The sequence below is a fragment of the Brienomyrus brachyistius genome, unplaced genomic scaffold, assembly GCF_023856365.1.
Source record: "Brienomyrus brachyistius isolate T26 unplaced genomic scaffold, BBRACH_0.4 scaffold58, whole genome shotgun sequence".
NCBI classification, from domain to species: Eukaryota; Metazoa; Chordata; class Actinopteri; order Osteoglossiformes; family Mormyridae; genus Brienomyrus; species Brienomyrus brachyistius.
Window position 1 is genome coordinate 1608907 of NW_026042333.1, and position 11803 is coordinate 1620709.

Sequence of the window (11803 nt, forward strand, 5' to 3'; positions counted from 1 at the left end):
ACTGTACATCTCAGCCAAAGCTACAGTGTCACAGATGGGATCACATCACCTGCATTCACACTCCGACGGGGAAGACGGCCTGCATGCCCAGTCTCTCCTTCACTGTTTGCCATCTTCAAAGAAAAATTGAATTGCGGCAGCAATATGACAGAACAGTGAAATAAATGGAATTCATACTAATAACAGTGCACCATGGGTGTCACAGATAATTATGTGCGTGCTATGTGGGCCTGTGTATATTTTAATGAATATTTATGAATGGACCATGCGAACCTGATTGTTCCTTTGAAAGCCCTATATCCCCCTCTCACATTAAAACAATATTCTATCTGGGGTCTTACCAAGGAATTGTATAATCTTAGCATCACCTCATTTAACTTAAACTCCACACACCTAGATATGTAACCCAACATCCTATTGGCCTTTTTAATTGCTTCCCCACACTGGCGAGAGTGGGACATGGAAGCATCAACATACACACCGAGGTCTTTCTCATAATCAGCTACCTTTATTTCAGTGGAACCCATAAAATATCTGTACTTTATATTTCTGCTCCCTGCATAGATTACCTTACATTTATCCATCCATCCATCCATTTTCCAAACCGCTTATCCTACTGGGTCGCGGGTGGTCCGGAGCCTATCCCGGAAGCAATGGGCACGAGGCAGGGAACAACCCAGGATGGGGGGCCAGCCCATTACAGGGCACACTCACACACATCATTCACTCTCACACGCACACCTACGGGCAATTTAGCAACTCCAATTAGCCTCGGCATGTTTTTCGACTGTGGGGGGAAACCGGAATACCCGGAGGAAACCTCCATGGGGAGAACATGCAAACTCCACACACATGTGACCCAGGCAGATTCGAACCTGGGTCCCAGAGGTGTGAGACAACAGTGCTAACCACTGCACCTGGTGTCAATATCATTAATGTAAATTAGGAACAATTGTGGTCCTAAAATTGAACCCTGTGGTACCCCACTATGAACACAGGCCTACTGTGACATTTTGCCTCTAATAACATTGTGCCTGTTAACCAGTTTTCAATCCAAGCTGCTACAGTTCCTAAAATCCCTGCAGCTTTGAGCTTAAACGAGAACCGTTTGAGGGGGACAACATCAAAGGCCTTCTGCAAATCTAAGTACTTTATGTGATCAATTTCTCTTGTAGCTTCCTCAAAGAACTCAAGCAGATTAGTTGAACAAGATCTACCTCTCCTAAATCCATGTTGGCTACCCCTCAGAATGTTATTTGTATCTGTCATGCCCGGCTTGTCCGATCCTCATGTGTGCCACGCCCCCTGATTATCCACGTGTGCTTCCCCGATCTTGCCCAGCTGTGTCTGATTATTTTTGTCCAGTTTTGGGCCCAGTCAGATGTTTCCTGGCCTCCGTTTCCCGAATAAATCCCCAGTTTTCCCCTTCTTCCGCCTGCCTGCCTCATCCCTGCCTGATTCTTCCTGCCCGCCTGCCCATTCGCCTTACCCATCCGATAACCCGTGATTCTGACAGTATCCAGGTAATATACCATTTTCACTTGGATTATAGCATCCATTACTTTTACAATTATGCAAGTTAAAGTAATTGGCCTATAGTTTGCTGGATTACATCTATCCCCTTTTTTGAATATGGGCGTTATATTAGCATACTTCCAATAAGAAGGTACCACACCCGCAAATAACGATTTCTGAAATAGTAAAGTTAAAGGTTGGCTAATAATATCCCTCATCTATTTTAAAACTATAGGTAAGTTGCCATCAAGGCCCTGCGATTTATTTATTTTGAGCTTAGCCAGGCTTTGTACCACATCAGCCTCAGTTATAGAAACAGTGCCCTCCGCAATTATTGGCACGCCTTTGTACTTGGAAATTTTTCACCAAGGTGTCTTGATTAACTTCACACCTATTTTAATGGAAAGAGATTTAAAACACCATAAAAAATGATACCTCATTTGTCAATATATCTTTAATAGAACCAGAGATATTGAAGATTTAATATAACTGAAATCGGCTTTTTGTTCTAATGTAATTACAGTTAGAACTGTAGAAAAAACTGTGACTACTTAGAGCAACTTCGCTCTGCATAGGCGGAGGACCGCCTGCGCCTCGTTCAATAAATGTAAGAAATTGTAAATAGGGTATGGTGCACTTAAACAACCATAACTTTGCCAATATCTAACCAATCTTAGTGATTTTTGTTGTTGAATGTTGAAATGAAAATTTACTTGGGGGTATCTACATTAGCTGGCATGATGCCCAACCAATCAGGAGCCAGATCGGTGGTCACGTGACATTCCACCGCACAGCAATCGGAGTGGGTATAAAATCCCTTCAATCTTCAATCATCCTGAAGTGGGCACACAATTGTATAGTGTGGGCATGCATCAATCGTGTCATGCCCTGCTCGTCGGCTCCTCCTGTGTGCCACGCCCCCTGGTTACCCACGTGTGTTTCCCGGATTGTACCCAGCTGTGTCTGCTTATTTTCAATCAGTCCTGTGTATTTCAGTCCGTGTCTTACCCGAGTCCTTTGTCCGTCATTGATGTTACCTGATGTCAGTCAGCGTCTGATGTTCCCTGCACCTCGTTTTCCTCCATTAAACCCCCTTTTCCCCGTATTCCGCTTGCCTGCCTGCTTCTTACCCGCCTGCCCGCACGATCGCCGCTCTGCCCGCTTCGCCCGACCGCGTCCCGTGACAGAATGACAGACCAACAAAAGAAGAAGCGAAGACGGAGGAGAGTCCCGCAGGAGACGATCCGTCTCGGCGCCTGCTCGCTCTCCAGGCTTTGGCTCCCGACAGAGGACGAGAGGGAGGTACCCGCCCTACCTCCAGCCCGGGGGCCGACCACACGCGACCCCGATCCCGCGTGGAAGTACTGGCTCTCCAGTGAGGACGAGGACGAGGAGCCCTTCCTCTACCCTTACCCGGAGCCGGAAGCCTTTCTTCCGCCGTCCGTTTTCACGGACGTCGCGCTGCCTCCCGCCACCGCCAGGCGCCAGCGAGGGAGACGGAGGGGACCAGCGATCGCCAGAACTGAGGACCTCCCTCCGTTACTGCTGGCGGACCCTTTTCCCGTGCGGCCGGCGCTGCCTGCGCAGCCGCCTTAGCTGCCGCCTCTGTCTGCGGACCCCGCTCCCGTGCGGCCGGCGCTGCCTGCGCAGCCGCCTTCGCTGCCTGCGCAGCCCCCTTCGCCTGCTGCAGCTCCCGGGCCGGCGCCCCCACTGCAGCCACCTGCAGCTCCCGGGCCGGCGCCCCCACAGCAGCCACCAGCAGCTCCCGGGCCGGCGCCCTCACTGCAGCCACCTGCAGCTCCCGGGCAGGCGCCCCCCCAGACTTTAGCTCCAAGTCCTGACCGCGCTCCAAGTCCTGACCGCGCTCCCCCACAGCCTGCTGACCCTGTTCCAGTCCCTGACCGTGCCCCAGTTCTTGTCGCCTTAGTCCCCGAGGTGGTCCCGGAGGACTCCATCATGGCTCCTCCCTCTTCGGAGGTGGAGGAGCTGGAATGGGACCCCTCGGGGATCACACTTGTGCCTCTTTCTCCCTCGCCCCGGCGAACTCGACCCCGACCTGGGGTCATCATGTCTGTGTCCCGTAAAGGGAGGGGACACAGACGCAGGGCTGGGTTCCCGCCCCCCCTGCCCCCTGGCTCGCCCTGCCTCGCCTGCGCTGGGGCTCGGTTGGCGCCTGCGGGTCCCCCTCCGGTGCCTCGTCGCCCTGCCTCGCTCCCCCCTCCGGTGCCGGGTCGGTTGCCGGCGGGCTCCCCGACGGCGGCTCCTCGGTCGCCTGCGGGGCCCCCACCTTCGGCCCGTCGGAGGACGTCGCCGCCTACGGCGGCTCCCCCCCTCGCCTTGCCTTCGCCCTGGCCCCTTCCAGCTCCCTCGTCCCCTTCCCCGGTGCTCCCTCCTGCTCCCTCCCTGGCCCCTCCGCGGGTCCCTCGCCCTGTCTCCTCAGCCCCTTCACGGTCCCCTCCGGTTCCGGCCTCCCGGCCGCCTGCGGCCCCTCCGGTCGCCCCCCGTCGCCCGCTGGGGCTCCCACGGGTTCCCCTTTGTTCCCCCGCCTTCTCTCCTGCCCTGGTCCCTCCTTCGTTTGCTTCCCCTTTCTTGGTCCCGCCTGTCTCTGCTCCCCCTCGCTTTGTTCCTCCCGTCTCTGCTCCTCGTCCTCCTCTGTTCCCTTCGTTCACTCCTGGTCCTTTTGATCCTCCTGTTCCCGCTGTGTCTCCCTTCCTGATCTGTCTCTCTGCCTTCCCTGTCCTGTGTCAGCTCCTGTCTCACGTCCAGTCGCTTGCCCTGTTTTGTGCCTCGGTCCTGTTTCCCGTCTCTCGTTGATGGTTCTGTTTTTTTTGCTCCAGGTCCCGGTTCCCGTGTCCCGTCTGTCGCCTCCTCCCTGGCGCGCCCGGTGAAGCGCGCCTTTGGGGGGGGGTTCTGTCATGCCCTGCTCGTCGGCTCCTCCTGTGTGCCACGCCCCCTGCTTACCCACGTGTGTTTCCCGGATTGTACCCAGCTGTGTCTGCTTATTTTCAATCAGTCCTGTGTATTTCAGTCCGTGTCTTACCCGAGTCCTTTTTCCGTCATTGATGTTACCTGATGTCAGTCAGCGTCTGGTGTTCCCTGCACCTCGTTTTCCTCCATTAAACCCCGTTTTCCCCGTATTCCGCTTGCCTGCCTGCTTCTTACCTGCCTACCCACACGATCGCCGCTCTGCCCGCTTCGCCCGACCGCGTCCCGTGACAAATCGTCATCATATTTGGCAATTTTCACATTTAGGGTCCAATAAATATGCCTCTACACAAATAATCAATGCCCCATGATTCTTTCGATTTTTATTTAGTGCGTGAAAGTTTGTTTTCTTGTTTTAAAATTGTTGTTGCTCCGCGAAAACTGAACCGATTTTGATCTGGTAAAAAATAAGAAAATCAAGGATAAATAAATTATTCAAAACGGCGGATATCTCATAAGTTGAATGCAGAGCTAGCCGCGAAAACCGCATTTTCGCACCCAACCCGTAGCCGCCGCTGAAAAAATTATGACGTCATCACACAGAATAGTACAGCGAGCGACCAATGCAGGATTTCGAAGTACCTATTACAAGGGCTGCCAATAATTGTGGAGGGACTGTATATTGTTTATATACGACACTGTATTTGTACTAAATGGTGGTAAGTTAATCATGTCCTCTAATGTGAACACCCGTGTAAAATAATCATTAGACTCGTTTACTATATCAATCTTCATTTTCAATTACAAGGCCCTTACTATCCTGCAGATGAGTGATTTCAGCTATTAGAGCTCTTTTGGAGTTAAAATATTGGAAGAAACTTTTAATGTCGTCCTTAGCCTCCAGTGCAATCTTCCTTTCAACATTCCACTTAGCGAGTCTAATGTTATTTTTTGAGTCAACCTGTAGACTTAGATACTCCTGCATTATTTTGAAATCATTAGTTATTTTCTACCTTAGTATCTCCAGCGTATAGTGTGAAATACTCAGTAATACTCACCTCACTACCCACAGTTTACAGTGTGGAATACCCAGTAAGACTGACCTCAGTATCTTCAGCGTACAGTGTGAAATACCCAGTAATACTCACCTCAGTACCCACAGTTTACAGTGTGGAATACCCAGTAAGACTGACCTCAGTATCTCCAGTTTGCAGTGTAAATCCCCCAGTCCAGCAGAGAGCAGCTTCACTCCTGAGTCCTGCAGGTCATTGTCACTCAAGTCCAGCTCTCTCAGGGGTGAGGAGTTTGATCTGAGAGCTGAAGCCAGTGCCTCACAGCATTTCTCTGTGAGTTCACACAGGTTCACCCTTAAAAAAATTTAACACTTTTAAATCCACTTGTTACACTGCAGCCCTGTATTCAAATAAGGACAATAGGGGCCATGACATAATGGATTTTCAGAAAACAATTAAATTACTAAAAATCATTCTAACAATCATCTTGATTCTGTTTGGTGTCCTTTATTTTTTGTCCATAACACGTTTAAGTAAGCATGTTTAACTGTAACAGTGCCGTTAACTTTGCTGAACAACGCAAATGTTTTACATGGATTATATGGTTGAATGGATGTTTCCTGCTTCACTGCTTAATTATTTCTAACATGGATCGAGGGCTGATAAGATTGTGGGATATAAGGACGTAGGAGAAGAAAACAGAAGCTGTTTGTGTTTGTTTATTATGTAACTGCTGAAAGGCATTGTGGGTTTTCTTGGTGTCCAGTTACTTTTGTGTAAAATGCATATTCTGAACTCACTGCAGCTTCTCCAGTTTACAGCTGGGATCCTCCAGTACAGCAGAGAGCAGCTTCACTTTTGAGTCTCCTGGGTGATTGCAGCTCAGATCCAGCTCTCTCAGGTGTGAGGGGTTTAACCTCAGAGCTGAAGCCAGGGAAGAACAGCCTTCTTCTGTGACTCTACAGCCTGACAGCCTGCAGAGAGACAGACAAAAAAATCCCCAATAAATAATATCACCTCACCATTACAATTATTAAATAAATGTGATGCTCTAATAAATATTTCAAGAATTACAGTTTAGTGTCTAAGACAAGGCAGGCCCCCTCCTCCCTTTCCCTTAGCTAATTGCTCAGTATCTCCAGTTTACAGTGTGAAATACCCAGCAATACTGACCTCAGTATCCCCAGTTTACAGTGTGAAATACCCAGTAATACTGACCTCAGTATCTCCAATTTACAGGGTGGAATATCCAGTAATACTGACCTCAGTACCTCCAGTTTGCGGTGTGGAATACCCAGCAATACTGACCTCAGTACCTCCAGTTTGCGGTGTGGAATACCCAGCAATACTGGCCTCAGTATCTTCAGCTTACAGTGTGGAATACCCAGCAATACTGGCCTCTGTTTCTTCAGCTTACAGTGTGAAATACCCAGCAATATTGACCTCAGTATCCCCAGTTTACAGTGTGGAATACCCAGTAATACTGACCTCAGTATTTCCAACGTACAGTGTGGAATACCCAGTAATACTGACCTCAGTATCTCCAGTTTACAGTGTGGAATACCCAGTAATACTGACCTCAGTATTTCCAACGTACAGTGTGGAATACCCAGTAATACTGACCTCAGTATCTCCAGTTTACAGTGTGGAATACCCAGTAATACTGACCTCAGTATTTCCAACGTACAGTGTGGAATACCCAGTAATACTGACCTCAGTATCTCCAGCGTACAGTGTGGAATACCCAGTAATACTGGCCTCAGTATCTCCAGTTTACAGTGTGGAATACCCAGTAATACTGACCTCAGTATTTCCAACGTACAGTGTGGAATACCCAGTAATACTGACCTCAGTATCTCTAGTTTACAGTGTGGAATACCCAGTAATACTGACCTCAGTATTTCCAACGTACAGTGTGGAATACCCAGTAATACTGACCTCAGTATCTCCAGCGTACAGTGTGGAATACCCAGTAATACTGGCCTCAGTATCTCCAGTTTACAGTGTAGAATACCCAGTAATACTGACCTCAATATCTCCAGTTTACAGTGTAGAATACCCAGTAATACTGACCTCAGTATCTCCAGTTTACAGTGTAAATCCCCCAGTGCAGCAGAGAGCAGCTTCACTCCTGAATCCTTCAGGTTATTGTCACTCAGGTCCAGCTCTCTCAGGGTGGAAGAGTTTGATCTTAGAGCTGAAGACAGCACTTCACACTGTTTATCTATTAGATCACAGTTGTTCAGCCTGAAATAGAAAACACTTTAAGACACAGACACATACACATCCTACACATTAGTAAAATACAAAGCATTACTATAAGTATTTGTTTTCAGTATAATTAGTAGCAGAGTTTACACTTCAAAATGAATTATAGTCTGCAGAGTGTTCTGTGTGTCCTGACAATCTGCTGCAGTCATGTGACCACTAATTGTGAGTCAGTGCATCTTTGCTCAAAACTAGAGGTAAAACATTTAGTAGAAGCTACAGCCAAAAATCACAGAATATACAGGAATATATAGGAACACATCAACAGTAAGATGGACGTGAACCCTCCCATTAACAGTCAGACCAGTGCTTCCAGTGCAGTCCTTAGCCATCTTTCTGCCAGGTGTCCCTACACTCGACACGTATCACTGAAAGGAGGAGATGTGAACATTCCCAGCAGCTAATGCAGCAGCAACTGGCACTTGGATTCCTGATCCCATGAGTAAAATCCTTTTTCTCCCTGTATTGTTATACCTGGGAACATGTCAAATCACCAATTACGTCTGGGTGATATGATGATATTATCGATAATGAGCGTAATCAGACAAGTATCCCGGTGGCGAGATCTGACCGTGACTAACCGGCGATTATCGTCTTTGCTGGGGAAACGCGCTTAGGCTACATACAAAGCAAGATAACAGAAGGATTCATGATTTGCTTTCAGTTCAGCCTTCTAGCCTAAGATTCTGAAGCAGTTAAAAAGAAACATTGTGGAGAATTTCACAAGCATTGTCCCTTGCAGTAACCATGCGTTCGCCATTCTTGTAAGTTCAGTATTGTCACATCACCAACTTCTATCTTTAGCCATTCAAGTGCAGCTTTCTGGTGGGAATTTTGAGCTTCCAAACTCTCTCTCTCTCTCTCTCTCTCTCTCTCTCATCTATCATTTCTGGTGCAAAGGTGCTGGTGCTGCTGCCATATTTCAGTCTGAACTAGGAGTGTCTGAGCAAAGTTTGCAAAATTGCAAAAATTTGAAATTCTTCTTCTTAGTCTTGCCGGATCATCTCTTTGTAGTTCTTCACCTCCAATCACCATTGTTATTGTGTATAGACCACCTGGTCCCTAACCTCCAATCACCATTGTTATTGTGTATAGACCATCTGGTCCCTAACCTCCAATCACCATTGTTATTGTGTATAGACCGCCTGGTCCCTAACCTCCAATCACCATTGTTAATGTGTATAGACCGCCTGGTCCCTAACCTCCAATCACCATTGTTATTGTGTATAGACCGTCTGGTCCCTAACCTCCAATCACCATTGTTATTGTGTATAGACCGTCTGGTCCCTAACCTCCAATCACCATTGTTATTGTGTATAGACCGTCTGGTCCCTAACCTCCAATCACCATTGTTAATGTGTATAGACCGCCTGGTCCCTAACCTCCAATCACCATTGTTATTGTGTATAGACCGTCTGGTCCCTAACCTCCAATCACCATTGTTATTGTGTATAGACCGTCTGGTCCCTAACCTCCAATCACCATTGTTATTGTGTATAGACCGTCTGGTCCCTAACCTCCAATCACCATTGTTATTGTGTATAGACCGTCTGGTCCCTAACCTCCAATCATCATTGTTATTGTGTATAGACCGTCTGGTCCCTAACCTCCAATCATCATTGTTATTGTGTATAGACCGTCTGGTCCCTTACCTCAAAATTGTCTGCTTTCAAATCATTACTTGTTAACGTTTGATATACAGTATAGCCTCCCTTCGGCTCCAGGTCCAAAGTACAGTATCAGACGTTCCATTGCCTCATCCACTACAACAGTGTTTCTCAACCAACTTCCACAGTCCTTCAGCCTTACATCTGAAGCCCCGTGTGAAAATGAACTTGAACGGGTAACTGTGCACATGGAGAAATCGCTTCGCAGCACCTAGATCTTGTAGCTCCACTTAAGAAGATGAAGCATAGAGATAAGAAACCTGCCCCCTGGTGCTCTGATTATACGCGTAACTTAAACAGGCTTCACGCAAGCTAGAGCGCAAATGGGGCTCAACTAAACTAGAAGTTTTCAGATCTACCTGGAAGGAGCCTCTCTAAGTACAGACTGTGAGGTCTGTGTACCTCTCCAGACTCATGGAAGAGAAGAAAATTAATCCTAAATTCCTATTTGAATCTCTGTCTAGTCTAACACCGAATTCTTCAACATTAAACTCACAAGTCTCACAAGTTGTTCCCAGATGTGCAATTTAAATTGTTATTGCCTCAAACTAACAGCCATGCCTGTCTAAGGGTAAGATATGCTATTTAAATGTGAATATGTAATGTAATGTCCATACAAGTGATCCAAAGTAGCAACCTCTGTTGATGTGCAACGTCAAACAGCAATAATGTATATGGATGGGATTTATTAACATACATAATATCAGAAATTGTTAATTAATTAATACAGATGGTATGAGGTGTGACCAGACAGGCTGGTATGGCATGTTTGGTGTCAAACTGATGGAAAATCACTCCTGATTCCAAATCTGGTCAGTGGTTACCATGAAACTGTATGTAGTTACACCAGTTTAACGAAAGTTGCAAGATTAAAGTTACACCAGTTTAATGAAAATCATCGGTAAAGTGGTACCGGTCTAGTCATGAATACCAAAAGGACTGTCACAGACACCCCTCCGAAAGCCCACCAACTAGATGATCAGCCATTGGTTCAGATGTCGAATTCCAGGTCATCCCTATTCATGAACTTTAGACCATAAAACATGGCACCTCAGAAGAGTGCAGGGGGAAGAAGAGAGAGGAGCAGAGGAGAACATCAGCCCCGCAGAGGGAGGAGAAGAGAAGCCCTCCTGAAGCCTGCCGGTGAAGGCCTGCTACCCAACAGAGAACTGCAACCAAGACAGAGCCTTTCACCTTAAAGCTTCACAAGGAGAGAGAATTCAAGGGGCTCCACTCCAACAACCGCTCCAAACGCCGCACATTCTTGGGTGCTACCATTCCCTCAGCTCATCACCTCTGCAACCTACTGCCAAGACCCCCTCCACTCTGCAAACAAGTAAACCAGCTTCCTTTCATTCTAACAACCTAAGCAGTTCTGTTAACCTGCTTTATGACTTTAGGGTCGTGTTTCCACAAACTGTGCTTGCTTTGCAGAACAGTATTTCCCTTTTAAGGTTACCCATTTTAAATCTGGTCACTGCATTTTCATGTTACATTCTGTTTGGTTCTATTCTGTTATTTTATGTTTGTTGTTTATGTGAAGTGTAATGTCTGTCTTATGTTAGCTGTAGTGTTAGTTAGGAATAAATGCATGTCTTTTACACCACTTCAGCCTCCGTTCATTGAGTGCTCACAATAGTCCCTGCCTCTGTGCGATCTGGCTACTAAGCTCTGAAACCTCAAACTCGCCTGAAATATCGCAAGACTCTCTCTTATCGGCCGTGAGGAGAGCTACGCTACCGATCATTTACATTACCTGGTGACGCAGCTAGCTGGACGAGCCTTCTAACCCAGGTTACTAAGCGATACTGGTAACTCGTGAATCACATCCAAGTCTCACATTGACCGAATGACGGGGATTCGCAATTGAGTTTGGAGGAACCAACCATTCGTCAGAAAAATTAGTTAATAAACATCATTAAATAATAATTAATTAAAATCTAATTAATTTCAAAACATATTGGTGGAGATATAAAAATGTTATATATTGGTTACATTATCAGAAATCATGGTGCTGGGTTTCATTGTTTTGCTGATGATACACAGTTATATATATCTGTTAAGCCGGATGATGCATCACAGCTCTCGGTTAGAAGACTGTCGACTAAATATCCGGTGTTGGATGGGAAATAATTTCTTTATGTTAAAGACTGAAAAACAGAAGTACTGTTAACTGGTCCGAAGGCGGCTCGAAATAAGCTTGACAACCTCAACCTTGGTGGTCTTCCTACCCAACCTGACACAGTGGTCAGAGATCTTGGTCTTCTGGTTGATTCAGATTTATGTTTCGATGCTCACATAAAAAGCATCACTAAAGCTGTGTTCTATCATGTACGGAACCTCGCCAAGCTTCGGAAGATGCTCTCCTTTCAGGAAGTGGAAACACTAACACCTTTATAACTTCCTGGCTGGATA

At 46.8% G+C, this 11803-nt stretch overlaps 1 protein-coding gene across 1 annotated transcript in view; it reads right to left on the reverse strand.

Annotated features, from left to right (window-relative positions):
- LOC125724951 (NACHT, LRR and PYD domains-containing protein 12-like) overlaps window positions 1–11803 on the reverse strand; it is a 195503-nt gene that overhangs the window by 68475 nt on the left and 115225 nt on the right. Inside the window, exons 13-19 of the mRNA XM_049001442.1 lie at window positions 7482–7700; window positions 7302–7346; window positions 7167–7256; window positions 7077–7121; window positions 6987–7031; window positions 6254–6427; window positions 5634–5807 (exon numbers count right to left, since the gene is read on the reverse strand). Of these exons, the coding sequence (XP_048857399.1) occupies window positions 5634–5807; window positions 6254–6427; window positions 6987–7031; window positions 7077–7121; window positions 7167–7256; window positions 7302–7346; window positions 7482–7700 (792 nt within the window). The remainder of the gene's footprint in view (window positions 1–5633; window positions 5808–6253; window positions 6428–6986; window positions 7032–7076; window positions 7122–7166; window positions 7257–7301; window positions 7347–7481; window positions 7701–11803) is intronic.